The 27,654-nt window shown below is 46.7% G+C and overlaps 1 protein-coding gene across 1 annotated transcript in view; it reads left to right on the top strand.

The window, feature by feature from the left end:
• The window catches only part of UHRF2 (ubiquitin like with PHD and ring finger domains 2), a 616,766-nt gene that overhangs the window by 526,567 nt on the left and 62,545 nt on the right, over positions 1-27,654 (top strand). Inside the window, exon 14 of the mRNA XM_086961356.1 lies at positions 12,425-12,591. Within this exon, the coding sequence (XP_086817482.1) occupies positions 12,425-12,591 (167 nt within the window). The remainder of the gene's footprint in view (positions 1-12,424; positions 12,592-27,654) is intronic.

The following is a 27,654-nucleotide window of genomic DNA, read 5'->3' as shown; positions in this document are numbered from 1 at the left end:
CTTGAACCGTATAAGTCTCCCAGTTTTAGAATACCATATTTAGCCCAGTCCCGTCCCGTCTTATCACTAAAAATCCCTGGGAGTCCAGGATTACCCCAAAGTAACAAATCAGTGTGAAAAAAAGAAGTTTCACAATTAGTCATAATCATATTCCAAACACGTACTGCATCCTGTGCAGTCTTGAATTTTACACGTTTAAAATAATTCGGGTCCTGCACCTTTGCCAAAAATTGTTTTGCCTCTCTGCCAAGCATAAATTGATGAAAGAAAAATTGATTATAACTAGTAAACAGACTACGAAGCCGGTTCAAAAAAGAAGCAAAAAAGTAGGCTCTAAAATCAGGGAAGTTAAGGCCTCCTTTTTCCAATGGTAGTTTCAGAATTGCCATCGATCTTCGAGGCTTCTTATAGCCCCACAAAAAACTATTAATAATACTGTCCAATTTTTAAAAAACAAATTAATAACGCGCAGTGGTATACAACGAAAAAGATATAAGAATTTAGGCAGGACATTCATTTTAATCAAATTCATTCGACCCAACAAGTTAAGCGGAATCTTATGCCACTTTTTTAAAAGAACTGCCACTTCTTTCAATAAAGGTTCATAGTTTAATGAGTTTATATCCGAGATCTTTGAAGACATTTTAACCCCTAAATAAATCGCTGCCAGGCAATGTCCTGAAACTTGAGGATTAGACTGATAATTCATTATGACTTGCGTTTTATTTATATTAAGTTTGTAACCTGCAATAGCCCCAAAATTGTTGGCTTCTTCTGAAATCCCTACTAGTGCTTCTACCACATTGGTGGTATAAATAGCTAAATCATCGGCATAAACAGTGATTTTCAAGATTTTATCTTCATGATGCATGGGTTTTATTTTGACTTGCTCTTGAAGGGCATTAATAAACGGCTCCATAGAAAGAGCGAAGAGTAGGGGTGACAGAGGGCACCCCTGCCGTGTCCCCCGTAAGATTACAAATTTAGATGAAACAGCCCCTGCATAGCTGATCTTGGCATTAGGATCTTTATACAAAGCTTGTATACTTCTTAACCCCTTCGATGCTCATGACGAGCTCAGCTCGTCATGAGGCACAGTTGAGCTGTGCTTATGACGAGCTGAGCTCGTCATGAATAAATGAGCTTTCAAAAAAGTCAGCACCGGAGGGGAAAACCCTTAGCAGCCAAGGTGTTAAAAAACGTCCTTTAAAGCCATATTGTTTCATCACCCCCCATAAGTAATCCAACATTCCCAATGACCTGGCCACATTAAAACTAAAACAAACCCAGATCAAAGACAGGAACCCTTGGTTCAATGGATCCCTCAGCAATGAGAGGAGATTCCTCTGGCACGCAGCTGGAAACAGCACCCATCAGAAGCCCATCCACATCTTCTCCGCCAGTCCAGAAACTCATATAACGGGAAAGTCCGTAACTCAAAAAAAGAATTTGTTAGAACTGAATTGGAGAACGCCAAGAATAGACCGTGCAAGCTATTCAAACTGGTCAAACACCTATCTAACTAACTGGCTAAAGCCTCCAAAGAAACCCCTAAAGCACCAATAACTTGAGAGGAATTTTCCACCTTCTTCTGTGACTAGGCAATACTCTTAAATCAGCAACGCTTTCCCAAACCTCACTGGCTCTACCTCTTCTTTTCACAGTGGCCTTCCCAGACTTCACCCAAAAACCTAACTCACTGGTCCAACTTCAAAGTCTACGAGGAATATTTTGTCTCAAAAATTCTGTCCTCCTTAAACCCGAACAATCAATACAACGATCCTTTCCCCTCTTAACTGCCAAACACCGCCTCTCAAGCTATCATTCCCTCTTCGACTGCAATAATCAACGCTTCCCTCCTACAGGGAACAATACCTGACTCTCTTAAAGCCGGCCAAGTCGTCCCTATCCTAAAAAAAAACCTATGCTGGATCCTACTTCCCCTGACAACTATAGACCTATATCCAACATCCCACCCTTAGCGAAAGTTCTTGAGAAATGCATACAGCAGCAGCTAAGCCAACACATCACCAACTTCCACCTACTAGATGACTTCCAATCCGGTTTCAGACCTGGTCACAGCGCTGAAGCCATCATCTTACACATCGTGGATGATGCCTTACAAGCTCTTGACCAAGGCAAAACATGTCTCCTGATCTTCCTTGACCTATCCTCTGCTTTCGATACGGTGAACCACGAAACACTCCTCGAACGCCTCAAACTCAGGATGGGACTGGATGGCACCATTCTAGAATGGTTCAGGTCCCTCCTCCAGAATCGTTCACAGAGAATCCTAATCAACAGCACCTTATCCGCTCCATTCCGATCACTGTTGGGGTTCCCCAAGGATCAACCCCCTCCCAAACCCTCTTCAACCTTTACCTTGAATCGCTCACAGAGGTTTTTCGTACCGCCAATATCACCTACCACATGTATGCCGACGACACACAAGCCTACATCAAAATATCTTCTCCTGAAGACATTCACTCCCTGAATGAGGCCTTGAAGCTAACAGTGCACTTGCTCACCTCTAACCAGCTCAAACTTAACTCTAAAAAAATTGAATTTCTCCCCATCTCACCAAACAAAAACAACCCGGGCATTCAAGAATGGTTCAAGGCTATCACAGTGTTAAACTGCACCCCTATCATTATAGACTCTGCCAAATCACTAGGAATAACCCTTGACGGCAGCTTGAATATGCGTGGCCACATCAATTTGATTGCCAAAACTGCCAGATTTCACCTGAGCTACCTAAGAAACTTGAAACCCTTCCTCGAAACTCCCGACCTAAAAATGGCAATCCAGGGGCTAAGTCATCTCCAGACTAGAATATGGATGCTCCACCCTCACAGGTCTACCCAAGAGCTCGTTGGCCCCATTGAAAGCTTGCCTCAGCGCTGCCACCAGACTCCTAACTGGTTCAAAGAAATTCGACCACATCTCTCCCCAATTGAAAGCTCTAAAATGGCTATAATGGCTATAGGACCATCACTGCATCCTATTCTCCATCAATATCGAGGTAATTCCAAAATGGGGCCAACCCTCAAAAACAAAGCAATGGAATAGGAACGTACAAAATATCAACCCCATCACCTTGGTAAACCGATGCAACTCCGCCCTGGCCCCCACGATGGACATAACTGATGTACATGACCTCACAGCCTTCTACAATTCCATTATGTTTGGAATCCTGCACTCTACAGCGCCCCTCCAAGAAAAATATGTCTCCTCCAAAATGTCCAAACTTTGGTTCAATGAGACTCTGAACTAGGAACGACGCAAGCTAAGAGCTGCTGAGCGACTATGGAAATCAGCACCCACCACTGATCACCTTAGAAGGTTTAAGGAACTCCTACAATCGGAAGATTCTTAAGGCCAAGGCAGACTTGTTCAAAACCCAGCTGAAACAAGCAATCAACCGTCCCCTAAAACATTTTGAAATCGTCAAGCAACAAGCACGCAACACGACTAACCCTATAGAACTAAACGTCCTGGCTACACCCACCTGCGATGAGCTTGCCTATTTCTTCTGTGAAAAGACTAAGGCCATCGAGCTTGACATCTAATTTAAGAAGACGATACAAAAGGGGATGATGGACGGAGCGTTTGAGCAAATCAAACACTCACCCCCAGTCAACTGATCTGGGTTTAATCCATCACCATTCTTTAGTATCGATCTAATTTAAGAAGGCTTTCCCACAACCTGTGGCCCAAGATAATAAATGTTGCGCACAACTAAAGGGCCATTTTAATACTCATGGGAAAGTCACAAAAACAATGCCTCATGGCACACCTTCTCGCCAATCTCTCAACAAAAAATCTATAACACTCTTCAAGCAATTAGCCCCTCCAATCACTTCTCTTACCCCCCTCCTCCTGCTCTTTTCAAAATGATAAAAACAACTATCCTACCACTATGGGCAAAAATGTAGATTTTTCTAGTATTCATGACGGAAAATCTTAATTTTATTAAAGACACGGAGGCGAGTATTATGCTTTCTTATCTTGCTTTATTACACACAGCAGCCAAGATAAGTAAAAAACTACAGTTCCCAGAGGGCCAGGGGACAAACTGGGCCATGGGACTGAAAAAACGTGAGAATACATTAGCCAATCACAATGAACCTATCAGATAAAGACCCTAACCGACTGCGCAGCTTCCTCTTTTCGCTGGCGAGCAGATCAAGAATAGTCATTAAACAAAGGGAAAATGAATAAAATTAAGGATATAGCCAAAGTCCAGGAACATAAGTCTTGCATCAGGGGAATCCAAGGAAGAAGACCAAACAGGCGTCCAGGAGGAGGATCCGGGAGCATTGGAATCGGAGCACTTGCAGGAGAAGATCGAAGAAGGTGCAGGGTAGATCTTCTAAGATGAAGCCGGTGGCAAGGCTGGATTCGCTGTAGGGAGGGAGAACAAAAGTTAAGAAATGTTGCGGCGGGATAATACTCGCCTCCGTGTCTTTAATAAAATTAAGATTTTCCGTCATGAATACTAGAAAAATCTACATTTTATGGCAAGACCGGAGGCTCCTATTATGCTTGTTTAAAGCATATTAACAATATCAGAAGCCACAGTATGAACAGGTTTGCAATAGAACATGCGAAATATGCTGTCATTTGACCAGTCTGCTGATCTCAGAATGTCTTCCAGGCGAGAGCCAGACCAAAAGGCTGTAGAAGCCATGGCTCCCCTGGCCGAATGAGCCCCGAAAACGGAGACGTCAATTCCGGCAAGAGACATGACCCAACGGACCCAACGGGCCAGAGTGGGAGAAGAGACAGGAAGATGGGGTTTAATAAAAGAAATAAGGAGTTGAGAATGAGAGGGCGTTCTGAGATCAGCAGTTCGGTGTTCGTACACTTTTAAACATTGTCCCACACACAGTTTGGGATGAGCTGGAAAATAAGGATAAAACACTGAATCCAAATTAGTTTTAGTACGTCTGCGTATCTGAAACAGCACACCTGAAGGAGAATATTGGCGAGCAGAAACATCTAGAGCCTTAACATCAGAAACTCTTTTAATGGAAACTAGACACAGTAACATAGTGAGTTTAGCAGATAGCATCTTTAGTGAAAGAACAGCATTGTCTGGCCAATCATTAAACAATTTAAATATCACTGTAACATCCCATAAAGAGGTATACTTAGCCAACGGAGGTTTCGCACAACGGACACCCTTGAGTAGACGACAAATCATAGGGTGAGCACCAACTGGTTTACCATCAATTTGGGAATGGTATAGGGAGATGGCAGAGCGATAGAGATTGATGGTGCGGTAAGCCTTACCGGCACTGGCTTGTGAACCAAGGAAATTAATTATGAAATACAGAGAGGCTGAAATGGGATCGAGGTCCCTTTCCAAACACCAGCTTGTCCAAAGAGACCAGGCGGATCTGTATGCTTTGGATGTTCCCGGAGCCCAAGCTTGTTTGATGAAGAACGAAGCCTCTTGTGAAATGAGGACGTCAGAAGGGGAAGGCCGGAAACTTTCCAGGCCGAGAGTTGCAGGGAGGAATCGAGAATGAGATTGTGTTGTTCGCCCTGAGGATTGAGAAGTAGGTCTCCGAAAGAGGGAAGAAGGACCGGGAAGTCCACTGCCATCTCGAGAAGAGTCGGAAACCAAACCTGGGCTTGCCAGAAGGGGGCAACTAGAACCAGGGACGAGGACTGGCGGCGAGCCTGAGAAAGAACCCTGTTGATCATCAGAAAAGGAGGGAAGGCATAATGAAGATGACGAGACCAATCCTGCAGGAAAGCGTCTGTCGCCAAGGCCAGGGGATCCGGGCGCCAACTGTAAAACCGGGGCAATTGGGAATTGAGACGGGAAGCAAAAAGATCGATAGAGAAAGAGCCCCAAAGATGGGAAAGAGAGAGGAAAACGGATGGACAAAGCTTCCAATCGCTGGAATCTCGAAGAAATCTCGAGTGCCAATCCGCCACGCTGTTGAGATCTCCAGGGAGATACTCGGCAGTCAGAGAGAGATGATGGGCGAGGCAAAATTCCCATAGACTCTTTGCCAAGTCCGCCAGGGGTTTGGACCGTGTTCCGCCAAGATGGTTGATGTAGCGGACCGCAGAAACATTGTCCATGCGGAGGAGAATAGAACAGTGAATCCTGTTTTTGGAAAGGCTTTTGATCGCAAAGGAACCTGCAAGCATCTCTAAACAGTTGATGTGCAACTTTGACTCCTCTGCGGACCATGAACCTCCAGTCGAGATTGGTCCACACCGGGCGCCCCAGCCCGACAGGCTTGCATCTGATTCTAAGACTAGATCTGGGGCCGTGGCGAAGATAGTGCGCCCGTTCCACGCATCTAAATGGTCTATCCACCATTGAAGCTCGGTGCGGGACTCGGGGTCTAGTGCCACGAGATCTGAATATGCAAGGCCTTGACGAAGATGACGGATTTTTAGGCGCTGAAGAGCACGATAATGGAGAGGGCCTGGAAAGATGGCCTGAATGGAAGAAGAGAGAAGGCCGACAATCCGTGCCAGAGATCGGAGGGACAAAAGAGAGGACTGAAGAACAGATAGGATCTCCGCTTTGATCTTGGAAACCTTGGAAAGGGGGAGGCGAAGGGACGCTGCAGCAGAGTCCACCAGGAATCCCAAGAACTCCATGTTCTGAGAAGGAGTCAAAGACGACTTGTCTTTGTTGATGAGAAAACCCAGATCTAGGAGAAGGGACTGAGTCAAAAGAAGGTCGGAAAGGAGAGACTGTTTGTCCGAATTCATGAGAAGGATATCGTCCAGGTAAATAATTAGCCTTATGCCAAGAGATCGAAGATAGGCGACCACTGGTTTCAAAAGCTTTGTGAAACACCAGGGCGCGGATGATAGGCCAAAGGGAAGAGAGGTGAAACAATAGTTGATACCTGACCACTGGAATTGAAGAAATTTCCAGTGAGAGTGATGGATGGGGATCGTGAGGTATGCGTCTTGAAGGTCCAGATGGACCATCCAATCGTTGGGACGAAGAGTGTCCCTCAAATGTAAAATGGTCTCCATTTTGAAATGGCGGTAAACCACAAACTGATTGAACCATTTCAGATTGATGACCGTGCGGAGCTTCTTGTTTTTCTTCTGAACAAGAAAAATGGAGCTTAGAAAGCCTGAGGAGTCGAAGGGAAAAACTTGAATTGCTCTTTTGAGGAGAAGAGTCTCGATCTCGTTTGAAATTTGAGATGCCATCAGAGTTGAAAAGACGAGAGGGGGGGGGGGAGAAGTTTGGACGGGAGGAGAAAGGAACTCTATCAGGTAGCCTTGTACCGTGCTTAAGACCCACGGATCTGAACTGAGTGTGCACCATTTTTGAAGAAACAGTTTTAAGCGACCCCCCACAGGAGGGGAAGAAGAAAGGCTTACCTTGTTGGTTGGAGTTTTGACGATAATTTCGTTGGCCTCTGCCTTTGAATCCGCGGCCACGTTGGGGATAGAATTGAGGCTTGTAGTCCTGGTTGTTGTTGGACGAACCTCTGGAGCCTTGGTTGTAGGGACGGCCGGAAGAGCGACCCCTGCCTCTGCCGGCCCGTCCAAAAACCCGAGGGGCGAAGACCTTCTTTACTGTTTGCTGGGCTTTGTCCAAAGAAGCAAAAGTAGAAACAAATCTACTAAGGTCACGAACCAGAGAATCTCCAAAGAGGAGACCATTTGCCTTGGGGCCAGGATCCATGGGAGCCAGATTAGAAAGTTTAGGATCCAATTTGATTAAGAGACCTTTACGGCGCTCATGAGTGATAGCGGAATTGGCATTTCCTAGAAGGCAGAAGGCGCGTTGGGCCCACATGGAAACATCATCTGCAGAAAGTTCAGAACCCTCTAAGCGGGCAGCTTCCGCTAAATCAAAGATACGGGCGAGAGGGCCCACAACATCCAATAGTTTGTCCTGGCAAGTGGTCCAAGCTTTATCCACCCCTCTGCGGGGGTCCTTGCCGAACTTGGAGAAGAAAGTGAGGAGAGGTTGGTCGATGGAAGGGACCATCGTAATTTTGTCTGGAAGAGAAGGCTTGGGACATTCGGATTTAAGTCTGGCTCTTACCGGTGCTTCCAAAGGGAGACGCAGCCTGGCAGAGATATATTCTCCCACATGGTGAGAAGGGAACCATTCGGTGGAATTAGGATGACGAATAGTGGAGGGATCAAACATGGGTAAACCCTCAGAGTCAAAAACAGGCTCAAAAGAAAAAGAATCCAATTTGGGAGATTTAGCAGGGGGGGGGAAGGGTCAGTAGTATCAAACAGGTCAAAATATTGGTCAGCGTCATCGAAATTAGCATCATCATCGTCATCTGTGTCCAATATAGTGGAAATTACCAATTTTCTCTTAGGAGACTCTGCATGTTTCTCTTTTTGTTTGCGTTTACCCTCGGAGCCAACAAACCCCTCCTTAGAAGGAGGCCTGGGAGGAACAGAGTCCTCAGTCAAATGCGAGGAAGACTCGCTAATCAAAGACGCTTTTTTAGGGGCACGAGATTGAGCAGAGAATTCCACTTTTTTCTTTCTGCTTTCCCCCGCAGACTGGGCCAACATTTTGGACATGATGCTTAACATTGAATTTTCCATGTTTTTTGACATTCTCTTCATAGAGACTTCTACAGCTGATTCCACTGAATTATTAATAAATTTATTTAAATCCCTTTTAAAAGAATGTGATTCCTGGGAAGGGATTTCCTCTGAGGAACTATCACGTTCCATGATACAGCTGTCAAGAGAGCCAGAAATAACACCCAGGAGGTAGGAGAGGGTTAATGGACAGAGCGGGGGCGTGTACAAGCTGTGGGCTGGGCAGAGCGTGAAGCGACGTCTTCACACGGAGCTCCAAAGGCACGGAGGCTGGAGCACAAAGCGGAGCAGCAGGCACACACAGGACGGTGACCGGAGGGAAAGAAGAACCCAGAAAGAGGTCAGAAGGCGCGCGAAGACGCGCGCGCTGAGACGCTACCAAGAGCGTCTGAAAACGGGGGGGGGGGGGGGGAGCGAGCACGAAGCGCCGGAGCTCCGAGTAGAAACGCGCGAACAGCGCGAAAGAACTAGCGCGAGGTCGCGCTAAACAGGCACAAATGAAATATAATACAAGCGGTCACAATAAATGCATACAGAGCATAAAAGTACTGAGAGCAAAGATAAAGGCACTTATCTGACTGCGAGCAGCAAGAAAAGAGGAAGCTGCGCAGTCGGTTAGGGTCTTTATCTGATAGGTTCATTGTGATTGGCTAATGTATTCTCACGTTTTTTCAGTCCCATGGCCCAGTTTGTCCCCTGGCCCTCTGGGAACTGTAGTTTTTTACTTATCTTGGCTGCTGTGTGTAATAAAGCAAGATAAGAAAGCATAATAGGAGCCTCCGGTCTTGCCATAAAATTGTAAACGCCTCTCTGAAACAAGGCGCTATACCGAACTGTCTTAAAATAGGGCAGGTCACACCTATACTAAAGAAATCCCACGCCACCCCATCTGATCTCAACAACTACCGCCCTATATCCAACATCCCTACTTTGGTGAAACTGCTGGGGAAATGTGTACAAATTCAATTATGCAACCATATTGAGAATTGCAACTTCCTAGACAGTCACCAATCTGGCTTCCGTTAAGGTCACAGCACAGAATCTGCACTCAAAAACCTAATGGATGACATACTAAAAATGCTTGACTGCAACAAATTATGCCTAATGATACTTCTTGACCTATCCACCCCCTTCGATGCGGTCAAGCATGACATCCTATTGGAACGAAGGATGGGCCTCTCGGGCACAGTGTTACAATGGCTCTCCTTCCTAAATAACCAAACACAAAGAATCAAAATGAAGAACTCACTCTCTCAACCCTTCGTGGTCACCCTGGGCATTTCCACAGCGATCAGCCCTATCACCTATTCTTTTCAACTTATTAATGGAACCCCTGGCGAACACATTGAAATCAGCAAATATTCTATATCACCTGTATGCGGACGACACCCAACTGTATCTGAAAATCTCCACTCCAGAAGACTTCACTTCCCTCAATGCTATTCTACAGAACATGCAAAGCTGGCTCACTAACAACCACCTCATGCTGAATACCAAAAAAACGGAAATCATTCTCATCTCTCCACCAAATCACACACCTAAGGTAAACCTATGGTTGAAACACCTAACCTCCTTTAACTGTAATCCCCTCATCATTGACTCTTCAAAATCCCTCGGAATCGCCGTAGACCAACACCTGAATATGCAGACGCACATCACTTATGCAACTAAGGGAGCTAATCACAAGTTGAGTATACTAAGGAAACTCAAACCCTTCCTCTGCAGGCCGACCTAAAAATGGCAGTGCAAGCTCTAGTGCTACCAAGATCAGACTATGGAAGCACCACTCTTTGCGGTCTCCCCAAATACAAGTTAGCTCCGCTGAGGGCATCACTTAATGCTGCGGCAAGACTGGTATCAGGAACGAAAAGAAATAGCCACATCTCTCTGACCCTGAAAGCTTTGAACTGGCTGCCATACGAGGCAAGAATACACCTAAAGGTTGCCTGCATGACCCATAAAGCACTACATAACAATACACCCAGTTAATTCGCTCTAAAGCTAGAAAGGTCGGGAGGATACAGACAACTACGAAGTGCGAGTACTTTACTGCTGAAAACACAATCCTTCCGTAAGAAGAGAACTGGTTGCAGGGTTTTCTCAGGGATTGTACCAAAGATTTGGAACTTCTAACCTCCATGGGTACGTGGAATCTCTTCCTTTACCGCATTCAAAAAAGAAGTAAAAACACTACTAATGAACAAATTCACGTCCTAAGACTTAATCATATGCTGACATTGAGTCACCTATATGATCCTCTTATCACTGCTTACCTCTGGTGGAGAATAGTATTTGTATGTTTATTATTAAATCCATGTAATGCTCAATAACTGTATTTAATGTAATGCTCTTTTGGCCACGGGTCTCCTATATTATCCATATACCACATTCCGATGGTAGACTGAAGGAGAATATATAAGTATGTTTATTATCACAACCACCTAATGCTCAATAACTGTATATAGTGCAATATTCTGTTAGCTACAGGTCACCTATGTTATCCATATACTACATACTTCTTTTATACATAATGACAAATACCAAATGTTTGTATACTACCTAATCTTTTTATGTTTTATACTGTACACTGTAAAGCGGTCTGATACCCTCGTGGGTCACGTTCGCGCTATACAAAACCTTATAAATAAAATAAATAAATCCTCGTGAGTGATGCAGGTGTGCAGTGATTTGACATCCCTTGTAGCAAGTAACAAGCCATTTTCTCATGGAATATCATAAACTCATTCGTGGAAATCTGTTTTGCCTTTAATGTATCAAAGAAGCGTCCTGACTAATGGTGTGATGCCTATGTATATAAATTCAAACACTTTCTCTTTTCTTGTTCACGTTAAATTCTTCCCCCTTTGTCTTAATTGCAGTCACTTTAACTCTTGATTCTACTGACCAGGCACTTGTCGATGATATTGTATGACCTCTCTGTGGACATCACGTTAGCAATTTTACAAGCTTTGTAGTAGGGACAAATTGATTGTTTAAGTTGAGAAACACATGTTGGCTTTTCTTCTTTCACTAAATCTTGAATCATGGAACACACTAAGTACATATATTTTTTAATACGAATCCACTGTGTGATTGACTTTGTATAAAAGAAAAGACTAAATGAAGAAGGGATCGAGCACTTTAATCTAGTATGGAATTATTTATTCTTGAGATCAGTACTTTTGCAGGCAGAAAATATTTGTATATGGATTTCATTATTATTTTTTAGGGAGGAGTTGCAGTAAGATGGATGGCATCCAGGTTTCAATCGACACATGTTTAGTATGAACAGTGGGGAGTTAGTGTAAATGTTAAACAGGAGAAGGGTTATAGCACATCTAATAGTGCAGATGAATGAGTGGAGAATGGACCAGTTTGAGTTTGCTGAGCGTGCTTGCAGAGCAATGATTTAAGCTGTTAAAGAACTGCATCAGACTCAGGCCACGAGCTGAAGCCTGTCCAAAAGGACTCTTCTTTCTAGAGATTTTAAATCAGCTGAAAAACCAAAGATGCAGTGGATAGAATGTCATCATTGTACAGAGCCTACAAAATGGTCCCCACAATGCCACTGTCCGGATCATGGTGCTCTTACTAGACTGTCTACAGGGTGCTCATTTGCTGTTTCCTGTAGCAGTACAAAACATTTTCTTTGCCTTGTTTCTGCTGGTTGTATTGCGTTTCAAGGAGATAGTTAACCCTTTTCAGCAGACAGCAATGTAATTGTTAAGAAAGCCACTTTCCTTTTTAAGATAATAGTAACAACTGTTCCTTTTGCAAAGTTAGTAACTGTTTGTTGGAACTTTTCTTCATGGTTTCTTTTCTTACGTTGATCAAGTGTCTTGTATTTTTTCAGTGGAGGTTGATGAGCCTGTTTCACAGCCGAAAATCTTAAAGTTATCAGAAGAGGAACTTGGAGTAGAACCTTACAAATTGACCCCAGAGCAGCAGGGGTTAATCAATGAAGACAGTTTGAACCAGAAGATATGGGAGCAAGTACTTGTTTATCTCAAGGAAGGACCGGTGTGTTTATTATTTTGCATGCTTTGCATTATTCTGATATGAGTTTTGCTTGTGTGTTATAAGAACGTGCATCACTATTTGTTTATAGCCAAATATCCATACGCCATAAGGGACTAGCCATCACTATAATGAGTTCTGTTATGTTTGGTTAACTAAAATTATTTTAAAACTTTATGTAGAGAAATCAAAATAAAACAAATGCTTCTGTAATCTAGTACTTCTCAAAAGACCTGCACCTCAGTGGAACATAGTACAACATTAAATACTCAGATTAATTGAACATAGTTCTACTACCTGGCCTGTAGGTTTTCCCTCATGAAGTGAATGTTTTCTTCAACAATTATTCAATACTCCGAGCCATACTTTGAACATTACAGTTACCTATATAGTGTTGATTACTAGCCACACGTCTCCCCCCTTCTGGTCATCAACCATCTGGTGAAGTCCATGAGTGCCAGATCTACCTCGGCTGCATCTTCTGGCCGATCATGACTGGCTTCTACATCACAAGGTAGCGCAGGTCTTCCTCCACTAGTGGCAGGAACCCTTCCTAAAGATTTTACAGGCCTGGCTTTGTCAGAGTGCTGCCAAGGTATAACACTAAAAGATATTTCCTGGTTAAGATTCCCATCATTTAAAAACAATACCCAACTGAAGCTCATGAACTTACCCTTCTCAGGTTCTGTGCTTTTTGGTCCTCAAGTAAGTGCAATGAGAGGGACCCCACAATCCAAAGGGAAAGAGCTCCATAAAACACTGTCAAATCATTAATTTTTCCCTTTGTAACCACAATATATTTCCCCTGTACACTGGGTGTACATTCAGACAACCAAATCCAATACTCATATGTCAAGCACTCGTAACCTCAATACTAAATGAGTCAGATGTTACAAACCATGCTAAATGTTTTTAACTCAAGGTTTTAATAAAAAATGTTCGTCCATATAGCATTGCAAAGTTATTTGTAAAAAACCTTTCCAACCTACAATTGCATCACATTGAGAAAGTAGACAGAGAGGTATGTTTATTTTGGCATCTCTTATCGGGTATTAACATAGTAAATATACCATGTATATAGTATGATAGCATTCAACTTGGACCCAAAACTTCTTCATAATCGCAAGCACCACTCCCTGTAAATGGTACCACAAGGAATGACAAACTGGACAAAACAAACGCATAACAAGTAAAAACAAAAGTCAAACGGTCACTCTAAACTGTGTCAAACATCGCGAAGGTCAGTGAGTACGTTATCTGTTAAATATTACCCTACTCTGTCGGAGTAAGATACATGCCTCCTAGGTATTGCAGGGATAACCGCACTTTGTGCTGTCTCTGTAAATCAATAAATAAAAAGTAGTCAACAGCAATGCCTCATTTACTGGAAGCAGAGGACCTGGGACAAAAAAAAGCATACTCACTCTGTCAAGCATGGTAATTGCTGCTGACCTACCCCATCTCTGCAATCCTGGAGTTGTCCTTGAAGGGGAGGTTGTGGCTTAAATCTCCACCATCTGCGTCTGCAGTGGATCTGCACTTGTGGGCGAGGCGCATTCAAACGTGCACGTGTCATGCAGATGTGCTGCACAGAGACTAACCGACTGTAGGAGTTGCGGATCCAGGGGTAGAGAGGTCACCATGTTGGACATGCCCTTTTCTACTGAAAACGGGTCAACAAAAGTTCACAGACAGTGATAATATATCAAAGTGTGATATTGAAAACAAACCTGTTTCTGCTAAAAACAAGATTGATTTATCACCAGCAGAATATAGTGATAATAATTCAAGGAAATGAGGCTCGAAAAAGACACTGCCATTTCTAATGAAGTTGTGTTGAGGGTGGTATTATGGGGGAAGCAAGGAAATGTCGGTAAGGCTCATCGGGCTGGCTCAGTGCCAAAAAGGGGGCCAGATGAATGGAGGTGCTATATAAAGTCATGTGTGTGACACTTAATAGTAGGAATGTAAAGGTAGTAACGGGCAAAACCGGCAGGGCACACTGAATTAAAAAGTGTCAAACAATGCATCAAGGGCAAGACATCCTGGGGTGATGGATTTTGATTAGTGTATAATAGCAGAACATACTAGAGTGATCGGTTTTGATCTAGTACATTCCAAGGGATGTCATTGTTAAAGCCAGTAATGTGGAGCTGCAGGCGGAACACCGAGTGTTCTCTTTAAAGGAAAGGGTTTTTATTTGCATGATGCCATGTCTCCAGAACCTCCCATTCAATGTCATCGGAGTGGGGTTCACGTCTAGGAAATGTGCACTTTTTTTAGTGGTTATCCTTCTATATCTTATGTCACTTCTGTGTTCATTTATCTGGATTTTTAATGGGTCTTGTGGTCATGCCCATATACTTGAGTCTACTTGGGCATGTGATCATATAGATGCAGTTCTTTGTGTTGCAGTTTGTAGGACCCATTAACGTCCAGGTGTAAGTACTGTCCAACATTATCTCTTTGATTGATTTTTGTCAAGTGGCAGTCACAAGAATTGCCACAAGGATGATGGCCCATTTCCGCTGGCAAATCCCGTAGGCTGTGCTGTTCAGAGACGTGTTAAGGCATAGGCAAAGTGGGCTCTGGCCCAGAGACCCAGCCTTTCAGTGGGCCCCCTGATAGAGCCTGCTTTGTTCTGACGAGAGTATTGCCCTGATGACCTTGAGTCATTCTTAAACAGATTGTTTTAAATGCTGTTTTCCTTTAATTTATTGTTAATGTGGATGATGTGTCTAAGTCTATTGTAGACATTTTGCAGAGAACTGCTGTTTGTTTCATCCAACATCCATAAAAAGGATCTTTTAGATAAAAATAGGAGCTCACGTATTAGCAAAGGGAGGGTGTTATTTAGATTATTTGCAAAATTAGTGAGGTGCTGCTGTGTTACAATTTTGAAAACACACATCACTATCCTTGAATATTACATGTAACACATTTACAATGTGGACCAGTGTGCCTGTGCCCTGTCAGTGACTTGGCCAAAGAGAGCCTGAAAGAGCTTAAACTGGATCATACATTGAAAGCTGTATGAACAGGGGGCCCCCAAAATCCTTAAGATGTCCCTGGTGCAGTTCTTTCCGTGATGAAGATTTTGGTCTAGTATGCACCAACATATCTAGCAAATCGCTGGTGCGTTTAAAAGAGAACCTGGGGATAGGGATATCAAGAGAGCCAGTTTGTAGAATGCCCCAACGTTTGTGGGTGATCTTTCTGATTATGTTAGAGTTGGGGGTGTAGATAGTCACGCAGGTGAGTGTGTCGTCAGGCTCTTTTGTTTTAGTCTCAAGAAGAGCTTCACAATGATTATTCCTAGCCCTTTTCAGAGCCAGGGTAATAATATGTTGAGGGTAGTTCCTTTGTCTCAGGTTGTCTGTCAAAGACATAGCTTGTTCGTCAAAGTCTGTGATTGTGCTACAGTTACAGCGAATCCCCAAGAATTGGCCAAACTGGAGGTTACCCATGTGGGTCCTAGGGTGGTGACTAGTATATTAGGAGGCTATTGCAATCAGTGTTTTTGTATGTTTATGGTTGTATGTCTTCCTTCCTCAATAATGATGGACAAATCCAAAAATGAAAGTTCCGTACTCGATATTGTTTTTGTAAAACTAAGATAAGGAGTAAGAGAATTAATCTATTCGATGTAGATCTTGCAAGTTATCTAGTTGCTCTTCCATGGTATAAGGATATCATCTTTTACGTTTACAGAGGCTTTCAACTGCCACATTCCATTAATGGGTGTGAAAACACCCGAGGACAACGGAAAAAGTCTCAGCAAGCTTCTACTTTTTTTGTGGGGGGTGGGGGGGGACTTGGGGGTAAAATGGCCTCTTAGGTATTTCCAGTCTGAGGCCTCGTCCCCTCCACACAGATTGAGGTTTTTATTGAAGTTGGCAGGTCTGTAGCTGTCTCTTTGCGACATGTTGTATATACTTTGTGGGCTTCAGCCCACCAGTAGGCTTCCCATTTGCTTGCTCCATTTTAAGTGTCGGACAAAGACTTCTAGCTGCAGATTCCTTACCTTTGAATTTCCCAAGCGTCAGGCTGGATACCGAAACTTATGCTAAGCAATACCCCTTGCGTCGGTTATGATGTAGCCGTGCTTATAAAGGCACCACCCAGACGCGTGGACGTCAGTTTTCTTTCTTTCCGCACCAGTTACGCGCTGATCCGGGATGAGTTGCTTTCTGTCGCTTTTTGACAGGTTTTTTCTCGACTTTTGTTGAATTCGGAAAACAATTTCCAACTTTGTGTGTGAGGGATGTCTTCGAGGAAGACAGGTTTGAAGCCGTGCGATGCCTGCCACCACATGTCAGTAACCAACCCCCACCTCCCCTGCCTCTGGTGTCTCGAGCATGACCACGACTCAGTCGTGCTTGGACTGCTGGGCATTTTCTCAGACGGCCTTGAGGGAGGGGGGATGAAACTCCTTGCGGCCTGGCAGTCGACACCATCAAGTGAGACTCGGCGGCGGCCTCGTTCCCGATCAAAGAAAAGGAGGTTGCGGGAACGCTCCTGATGCCCTAAGTCCTCTTCATTCCACTCGAGGTCCACAGGACACTCTGGGAAGAGGCATAAGAAGATGAAGTCCAAGCTGACTTCATCTGCACCTCTGCTGTCGTCCACCGAAGAGAGAGGTAAGGAGCATCAACGTTCTAGGCACAGTTCTGCGGAGCTGGAGCCTGGGTCGACTTCACGCCTCCCTTTCCGGGAGGTGCAGCGACCCCTGCTCAAATGAAAAAAAATTACGAGGCCATGCGCCGCGTATTTGAGCGTGCCTACCCCGTTGGTGAGCCCGCGGGGTCGGAAGAGGTCCCATCAGGTTTGATGCTGTCCGCGCCGGTGGGGCCTCATGGATCGGATCCGGGTCAACGTTGGTCGTGCCAACGTGACCTCCTCTGGTGTTGGACCCAAAGTCGGTGCCTGCGGCGCCGCCGGTGTCAGCCCCATCCGATGACATAGAGTCGAAACTGCGTTGCTCGACGCCGATTCCGACGTCGATTGAACCCAGGGGTTCTATGTTGTTTCCTGAGCACTCTGAGGATGTGCTTGGCTGAGGAGAGGAATGGGAGGGGTGTATGGACCCTCTGGAACACCAGGATGACATCAGGGAGCAGTTGGACTGGTATGGGGAACTTTGAGAGGCCAGTGGACTGGACACTTCTCCAGATACTGGCATGCTCACTCCGCCAACACTGGCATCCTATGCCATGGTGGTAAAAATGGCAGCTGAGGTCCTTGGACTAGAGCTGTCCTCAGTGTAAGTCAGGACTAATCCCCTGACCGAAGAGCTTCAGCCTGGGACTTCCACCTCCGAACCCCTTTTGCCCTTTATTGAGGCACTTACAGACGTCCTTCTAGGCATGTGTTCCAAGCCTAGCGCAGGGGCTCCTGTGAATAGGACGGTTGCACGCCTCCATTGCCCAGTACCGGGTGATCCGAAGTTCTTCAGCCAACACACCACCCCAAAGCGTTTGTTTTTGCAGGCCTCTACCTACCAGGGCTCGTTCCCATCCGCCCCTTGGGACAGGGAATACAAGAGGTTGGATACATTTGAGAAGAAATTGTTTTCTTCTTCCAGCCTGGCATTGCGGTCGGTGAATACTGCATACTTATTGGGCCGTTTCTCCCACTCCCTTTGGGAGACGGTTGCGCAAGTGCTGCGACAAGTTCCAGAGGAGGCCCCGACTGTGCTCTCCCAAACAGTCAAGGATGGTAGAGATTGCAGCAAAATTCTACATTCAGTGTGGCCTAGATACAACATATTCGCTTGGCAGATCTATTTCAACGACAATGGCCTTATGGCGCCACGCCTGGCTTAGGACAACTGGCTTCTCGGGCGATGTCCAGGCCATTCTCATGGACATGTCCTTTGATGGAACCCGTCTTTTTGGGGGAAAGGTAGATTCATCTCTGGTCAGGTTGAAGGAATCTCAAGCTACGGCCAGATTCTTGGGCCTCTGCTCTACTCCTCGTGGCCAGTCTTCCTTTTGCAGCAACGGAAGGGGTTTCCAGCCTCGTCATCCCTATCCCAGTTATCCATCCTGCACAGACTGCCCAAGCCGTACGTGGACGCAGTGCATTCTATTCAAGGAATGGAGGCTAGAAGCCATCGGTCACCCTGCCCCCGACAGCTGCAGCCTCCTAGTCTGAGTCTGCAAGACTACACTACCCCAGTTGGCGGAAGAATTCGTCACCATCTCCCCCACTTGTGATCCATAACATCGGACAAGTGGGTCTTGCAGATCATTCAGGAGGGCTATTATCTGCCTTTCCTTTCTTTTCCTCCTCCCATTCTGCCAAATCAGGAAATGCTGGCGGAGGATCATCTGAAATTGCTTCAGGAGGAAGTTACAACTCTCTTGGCCAAAGGAGCCATAGAACGGGTCCAGGTTTCAGAAGTAGACAGTGGTTGTTCTTCCTTCTACCTTCTTATTCTGAAGAAGAACAAAGGGTTGCAGCCCATTTTAGATCTTCGCTATATCTTCCTCAAGAAGGAAAAGTTCAAGATGCTCACTTTAGCTCAGGTTGTGTCTGCCCTAACCTAGAGGACTGGATGGTAGCGCTGGACCTGCAGGATGCATATTTTCACATCCCCATCCTTCTGGGCCACAGGCATTAACTGCGGTCAAGGTAGGCCGTGAGCACTTTCAGTTTACTGTGCTCTCCTTCGGCCTTACCAGTGCCACTCTGGTGTTCACCAAGGTGATGGCGATGGTCACAGCTCATCTGCGCAGGTTAGGGGTGTCAGCCTTCCCCTAACTCGACGACTGGCTGTTGGTGCTGTCCGTGCCCCAGGCAGTCGTCTCCCACCTTCTGACTACGGCAAACTTCCCGAAAAGGGGGTGGTGATGAACAGAGTGTCTGAATTAAGCAGACCACTCTTACCCAGTCCAAAGATCAGGGCTTGATCCATCACCGTTATTTATCTCACTGCCCCATCCCAGCTCAGAACCTGGCTATATGCAAATCAGTCTGTCCCTGGCCCAGTGCATCATGGGAACAGGGCAGACTAAACTACCAAGCCAATTCTTCACCAGAAAAGAGACAAGCTACCGGGGACCGGTTTCTGGCATTTCAGCCGTCTTCGGCCCAGCTTGCTTGAATCCTGATGGAGCAGTGAGAAAGGGACTCATGTCTGAGTATACCCTGCCACACCTATAGTGGCCAAAAACGATTCAGAAAAGGGGGTGGTGATGAACAGAGTGTCTGAATTAAGCAGACCACTCTTACCCAGTCCAAAGATCAGGGCTTGATCCATCACCGTTATTTATCTCACTGCCCCATCCCAGCTCAGAACCTGGCTATATGCAAATCAGTCTGTCCCTGGCCCAGTGCATCATGGGAACAGGGCAGACTAAACTACCAAGCCAATTCTTCACCAGAAAGGAGACAAGCAACCGGGGACCGGTTTCTGGCATTTCAGCCTTCAGCTTGTTTCCTTCCCAGTGTAAGAATTGGCTTTTGTAGTTTGGTTTGCCCTGTTCCCATCATGCACTGGGACAGGAACAGACTAATTTGCATACAGCCAGGTTCTGAAACTGGGATGGTGCAGTGAGCTAAAAAACGGTGTTGGACCTAGCCCTGATCTCTTGACTGGGTGAGAGCTTTCTGCTTAATTCAGAGACTCTGTCCCTTACCACCCCTTGTTGTAAATACGGCAAACTTCCTGCATTTCGCTGGGGTTCTCTATGAACTTGCCAAAGTTACACCTGACACCTTCTCAGACGCTCCCTTTCGTCGGGGTAGTATTGGACACAGGTCAGATTTGTGGCATATCCACCAGATTAGCGAGTCCAGGATATTCAAGTTATGATTCCGATGGTTCGGCCTCTGTCTCTGTCCTGGATTTCGGGGAGACTGACACTGAGGCTGTTGGGCCTCATGGCCTCCTGCATCCTGTTGGTAAACAATGCCAGGTGGCATATAGGGCTCTGCAGTGGGACCTGCAGTTCCAGTGGGCACAGCATCGAGGAAACCTCACCGAAGGAACTGTGAGAGATCTGCAGTGGTGGTTGACGAACCGTGGTTGGGTCAACGGCAGACCCCTCTCCCTTCCCCAACCACAATTAACAGTGGTGACAGATGCGTCACTTCTGGGAAGGTGCAGGGGATACTGGTCTCCGGCAGAGTCAGGGCTCCACAGAGTCAGGGCTCCACAGAGTCAGGGCTCCACAGAAATCTGTTGGAGCTCTGAGTGATTCAATTGGAATTGAAAGGATTTCTTACCTCTGTCAAGTGGAAGCTAGAGCAGATGTTCACGAACAACACCACTGCCCTGTGGTACTGCAGCAAGCAGGACGGAGTGGGGTAGTGGACCCTTTGTAGAGAGGCCCTGCGTCTCTGGACATGGCTGGAACAGCAGGGCGTAACCCTGATGGTTCAACACCTGGCAGGTTCTTTGAAGCCAGGCCGGCAAACTCAGCCGTCAATGCCTAGCAGATCACGAATGGAGTCTCCAGTTGGAGGTGTCACAAAGTCTTTTTTATCAATGGGGAGAACCTTGGTTAGATTTGTTTGCCTCCGAAGAGAATGTGCAGTGTCAGCTGTACTGCGTGCTGGAGTTTCCAAGAAGGCTATCGCTCGGCGACGCCTTTCGTCGAGAGTGGAGCTCAGGCCAGCTGTACGCCTTTCCGCCCATACCACTCCTGCCCAGGGTTCTGAAGAAGATCGGGAGCGACTGGGCCCAGGTAATTCTTGTGGCTCTGGGGTGGGCGAAGAGAGTCTGGTATTCAGAGCTTCTGAAGATTAGCATCGATCCTCCGATCAGGCTGCCTTCTCGGGAGGATCTTCTGCTGCAGCAGCAGGGGAGTGTTCTCCACCCGAACCTATCAACTCTGCACCTTCATGCGTGGAGATTGAGCGTCGGCAGTTGATGGCTTTTGACCTTCCTCCCGAGGTTTGTAATGTTATTCTGGCAGCCAGGCGTCCCTCCACTAAGACGGTATACACCTGCTGTTGGCAGACATATGTATTATACTGTACAGAAAGGTCTATTGACCCTCTTTCTACTTCTCTCTCTACTGTCCTGCTATTCATTCTAAACCTTGCCCAATAGGGCTATGCTTTGGGAACTCTCAAGGGTTATCTCTCTGCTCTGTCTGCTTTTATGCGGCTGCCAGACCAACCCTCTCCCTTCAAATCTCCGATTGTACATAGATTTCTAAAAGGGCTGACTCACTTGTTTCCACCTATGCCCTTTGTTATGCCACAGTGGGACCTTAATTTTGTCCTCACCTACCTGTTGTGTGCTCACTTTGAACCTCTACACAATTGTCCCCTCCGGCTGTTCACCATCAAAACAGCCTTCTTAGTGGCGATTACACGGCCTGGAGGGTGAGTGAGTTGTGGGCGTTATCTTGCTCGCCTCCCTATTTAATGTCCTTTCCGGACAAAGTGGTGCTTTGCACTCTGCTTCCTTTTTGCCAACAGTTGTGACCCCATTCCATCTGGATCAATCCATCACTCTGCCCACCTTCTTTGCTCCTCCGCATCCCTCTAAGGAAGATGAGCGTCTCTACCGACTGCCCCCAAAAAGAGCGTTGTTATTCTACCTTGACCCCACGCAAGAGTTCCATGTGGACGACCAACTCTTTGTGGGGTACATGGGAGCAAAGAAAGGGAAGGTAGTGCAGTAAAGGACCATTTCTTGATGGGTCGTTCTTTGAATTAAGATCTACTATGCCCTGGCAAAGAAGCAGCTACCTGAAGCATTTAGGGCCCATTCCACCAGGGGAAAGGCTGTGATCATAGCCTTGGCTCGGGGTGTCCTAATCCAAGAAATCTGTCAGGTGGCAACATGGGCATCATTGCACACGTTTGCAAGACACCACTGCCTGGATGGTCAGGTCCGAAGGGTCGGGCACTTTACCCATTCGGTCCTGCAGAACTTTCTAGTTTAAGGTATTGGTCCGCTGCCCTCTGCCGGAATGGTATAGCTTGGGTATCTAATTCAAAAGTAAGGAATTTGCAGCTACAAGTCTCTATCAGATGAACAAGTTACTTACCTTCGGTAACGCATTATCTGGTAGAGACTGTCTAGCTGCAGATTCCTTACAGCCCCACCCATGCCCTTCAGGGCCCTAGTTTTGCACACAACTGTGTCAGTTACTTCGTGGCTCAGACTGACGTCCGTGCGCCTGGGTTGTGCCTATATAGGCACCGCAACGTCATAACCAACGCTGACAACATCACACAGAGCCAAATGGAGCCGTCCTACGGCGCGCGTAAGGGAATTTCTCAGCAAATGTTTCCAGATCCAGCATGACACCTGGGAAATTCAAAGGTAAGAAATCTGCAGCTAGTTAAGAGTCTCTACTAGATAATGTGTTACTGAAGATAAGTGACTTGTTCGATTTGCCCAGAATCATAGGATGTTGAGCGTCTCTGCGAAGACTCGTACCACTCACATCTGAATGATATTTGGGATAGGCCACTCACCCTCTCTTCACTATTTTTCAGTACTGAAGAAGCGTCCGGGATCTTTTCAAGACCAACAAGGGCGTGAAACATGTTTTTATTTCACTCAAAAATCACATTCAGCTACTAAGGGACATTGCAGCCCACATCGTAGCACCAACCTACCAGGCTTTGACAGGGGAATCAACTCATTAAACATAAAATCAATATACCCTAGCCATTTTTAAACTCACTTTCCGACACACATCACTAACCACCCTATTAGGACTTCCTCATACTCACCAAACAGTGAGAAAACTAAAAGATCTCTGCTAAAGTGACCCTTCGGCGGACCCATAGGGCATTGCAGCACCAGCCTGACTAGGAGCATCCGCTCTATTATGAAACATGACACACCTTAACTGCCCCTTATAATTCATCTAGTACCTAGTCTCTTCCCTCTTAATTCTATCAGGAAAAGTGACCCCACCATATTTGTGGAATACATATCTACAATACACTGATGCCTCTGCTGGTTGGTCCAGGACTCTCTTGATTTATACCTAGTCCATTTTTGGAAAGCTCCAAGTTTTCAATTGTTTCCTAAAACTGTTCATGTTTTCACTAGCTTGAAGGTGGATTGGCAGCCTATTCCACATCTGGGCAGCCTTAATAGGGGAAGTCCTCCCACCTTCCCTAGTTTTCCTGAATTTCTGTAAACAGACCAAATTCACCTTGGTGGAGCGTAAGTTCCTTCTCAGCATGTAGTAATAAAATTTATTTTGCAACAGTACTGGTGCAAATTCTTTTGGGGGCCCTATATACAATGCATAAAGCCTTGAAAATTAATCTTTCTTTCACGGCAGCTAACGTAGTGCTTTCCACGCACCTGAGGAAGTATCAGTTCTTAGCTTGTTCAAGGCCAGTTTTGCACCAAATTTCTGTACCCTGAACAGGCTGTTAATTAGATAATCCGGGGCACCTGAAAGGAGAGTGTTACAGTAGTCTGACCTGCTCAAGATTGCCCTTTGTACTGCCAGCTTTCTTGCTAGTTTTTCCTCTATGTACACACTTAGGTTTCGCACAACCTGCAATGTTTCTGAGCCCTTTGTACTGGTCCAGGGCCAGAAATTGTTCAGGAGTGTTATGGGGCTTTTGGAAGGAGAGCAACATAAAAACTATGTGTTATCTTCGTTGAATTTCATGCAGTTTATTTTGTTTGCTTTTTTGCCAGCTGGCCGATCCTTGAATGTATGCGTGGAGGTTACCTGTTTAGTTAGAGCAGTTTTTTTCTTGAGAGGCACTATTAGCTGTGTATCATCCATGTAATTCACAAAAGGGATCACAAAGGTTCTCATTAGAGTCAGCAATGGACGTGTGTAAATGTTAAAGAGAATGGGGCTCAGTGCAGAGTCCTGAGGCACTCCATGTTTTTTTGCTAAACTTTGACCAGAAAGGACGGAGTGAGATAGCTTGATATCTATCTGACAGGAATGATTCAATACACTCTAGGAAAGATCCTTCCATGCCTATCTTTCAGTCTCTGAAGCAGTATCTGGTGGTAGACGGTGTCCAATGCAGCAGACCGGTCTAAAAGTATCAAAACTGCTGTTTTAACACTATCATCCACCATCCTCAATTCATACAAATTCCGAATTAGTGCTGACTCTGTATCATGCGCTGGTCTGAAGCCCTTCCGTTCCACCTCCAGAGTGCTATGGTTTTTCAGAAAAATTGCTACTAATTTACTTATGTGTTCCTCCACTATTTTAGTTGGATAAGGATGTTGGGAGATCAGAAAATAATTACTCGGATCGTTTAGGTCAGCAGTTGTTTCTTCAGTAGTGCAGCGACTAAATCTTTGTTCCAAACCTGTATTACAGTACTACTCTGCCAAGGTTGGTTGCAAATTTTTGCCAAACTTGGGAGCAGTACCTCCTCCCTATCTTTCCACGATTCTGTCTAATTTTGGCCTTATTCGTTCTAGGCTTATCGGATCTGCCCTCTCTTCATTTGTGGGATGTTAAAGAATTGATCACTAGTAATATCTGTGAGGATCAACTCAATTTTATTAAAGTATTCTGTTAAATTCTCGCACAGATCTTGTAAAGGCTTCACTGATTGTTTTGAAAAAACTAGATCAACTAGAGTCTTCACCATCTTAAATGTCTTTTTACATTTATTGGTAGCTTCCATTATTATTTTAGTGTAATAATTTTCTTTAGCTTTCCTGATTGCAGTTTTATATTTATTCAGTGCTGCTTTGAATTGTAGCTTATCATTTTCTGCAAAGGCCCTCCTCCACTATCCTTCTAATTTTCAAATGATTTATATATGTATATATATATAGTAGGTAACATACATGTAAATATAAAAAATGGAGATCTGAAAGAAACAGGTTAGTATTAGATTCCTTACCTTAGAATTTCCCCTGGCGTCAGACTGGATCCGGAAAATTTTACGTAGCAGTACCCCTGCCCGTCGGTAGGCATCATCTGCGGCTCCGCGTGCGTCGTTGGCGCCGGGATGACGTCGTCGAAGTACTCAGACGCCGCCCTCGCGCGCTGACGTCCGTTCTTTTTTTTTTTTCCGCGCCAGCAAGCAACCGGAGAAAGTGGTACCCTTTAGTCACTTTTTGACTAAGCTTTTTTGATCCTTTTTGGATCCGTTTCGAGTCGCACGACTCCATCGGTGCCGGTAGGGATGCCCGGGTTCAAGCCTTGTGCCGACTGCAACCGACTGATGTCGGTTACCGACCCCCATCGCCGGTGCCTACATTGGCTGGGGCCCGACCACGATAACAAGTGGTGCCCCGACTGCCGGGCCTTGACGTCGAAGGCTAGGCGGGAGCGGTCCCGTAAGCGCCTCGAGCTCCGGCAGTCGGCCACGCGCCGTTCGAGGTCCCGGTCCGGAAGGAGGTCGAGGGACTGATCGCGGGGCCAGAGTCATCACATCTGGGTTAGTCGACACCACTCGTCGGCCTCCAAGTCCTCAGGTAAGAGGCACAAGAAGTCCAAGAGGCGACATCGCTCTTCTGACTCCCCCCGACGCTTGCGCAATGCGGCCGGGGTTTCGGGTGACACTGTCGTGGCCTGCTCCATACCCGCTGGTCCCTGGGCAGAACGAGACGCCGGAGGAGATTGATGCCTTCCTCGTGGCCATGAGGTTGCTCTCTCCTCCGTCGGGTTCCGCGCGGCGCCTTCGGGCCACGCTGCCCCGACTGGGAGTCCAAGCGGTCCAAGTGCTTCGGGCCGGGCGCCGTCGACGACTTCGGTCCCGGCGCCGCAAGGTCCCGCTGGATCCGGTTCCGTATTCTGGTCGCCGCTGTTCGACCTTATGACCCCGCCAGTGTCTGCCCCTAGGGTGTCATCCCCGGCGTCGTCCCCGCATGACGCCGTCCCTGGCCCACCCCTCGGTCCGGATCCGGCCGCATCCGGCGCTACTCGAAGCGGAGTTCTTCAAGGATCTGGGTCTATCCTTTACACCTGATTTTCAGGACATGGACAACGAGGGAGACGGGGGGGTGGCGGGGGGGGGGGTTCTGAGGACCTCCTGGCACATGAGTGCCAGTCATTTCAGGACTGGACACAGGAACTAGGGGAAGCCAGTGGCCTGGATACCTCCCCCCCAGACACTGGTTTTGTATCCCCCTCCTACCGTGGCTACGGTGGAGGGGGCAGCTTATAGTGTGGTGCTGACGAGGGCGCCAAGGCCTTGGCTCTTGAGCTCCCCGTCGCAAAGGTGAGGTCTAACATCCTCACAGAGGTCCTTAAACCGCAGGTAAGCTCTCCAGAGCCTCTACTGCCGTTTAATGAGGCTCTCACGGACGTCCTGTTGGGCACCTGGTCCAGGCTCGCTAAAGGTCCCCCTGTAGATAGGAACGTCACTAGGCGCCGCCGCCCTGCTCCGGGCGACCCTAGTTTCTTGTCCACCCATCCCACCCCCGAGAGCCTGGTTATCCAGGCCTCTACTTCCCAATCCGCATTCCCAACTGCACCACCGGATCGGGAATCCAAGTGGTATGAGCAATTTGGAAAGAAGATGCTCTCCTCCCCTAGTTTGGGATTGCGGTCGGTCAACACCGCGTGCCTCTTGGGCCGTTACACCCACTCTCTGTGGGATACGGTCGCGGAACTGCTGCCTGACTGCCCGGAGGAGGCCCGGGCGAATCTCGCTCAAGCCCTCGCAGAGGGAAGAGACGCAGCACGGTATTCAATACGGTGTGGACTGGATACCACGGACTCGCTGGGAAGAGCGATTTCCACGTCTGTGGCGGTTCGCCGCCATGCCTGGCTGAGTCCGCCAACTTCTCGGCTGATGTCCAAAACACCCTTATGGACATGCCGTTTGATGGCAGCCACCTCTTCGGTGGCAAGGCAGATAGTGCACTGGAACGCTTTAAGGACTCCAGGGCTACGGCCAAGTCCTTGAGCCTGTCGGCCCTGCGTCAGCAAACTTCTGCCCAGCGCTCCTTTCGTGGCCACGGGAGGGGCGCCCCCACACGTCCTGCCAGCCACGGGCCGCAGACTACCATTCAGCGCGGCGGCGGGCGTGGTTACCGTTGCGGCGGTAACAGGGGACAACGGCACGGCCAGTCCACATCCACCCAGCAGCATCCGCCTCAAAGCCTTCCTAATCCGATTTTTCAGGCCCATTCGATGCCAG

The sequence above is a fragment of the Lissotriton vulgaris genome, chromosome 3_1 (assembly GCF_964263255.1).
Source record: "Lissotriton vulgaris chromosome 3_1, aLisVul1.2, whole genome shotgun sequence".
Taxonomy (NCBI): Eukaryota; Metazoa; Chordata; class Amphibia; order Caudata; family Salamandridae; genus Lissotriton; species Lissotriton vulgaris.
Note: the sequence above shows the minus strand (reverse complement) of the source record. Positions and strands in the feature narration are given on the sequence as shown.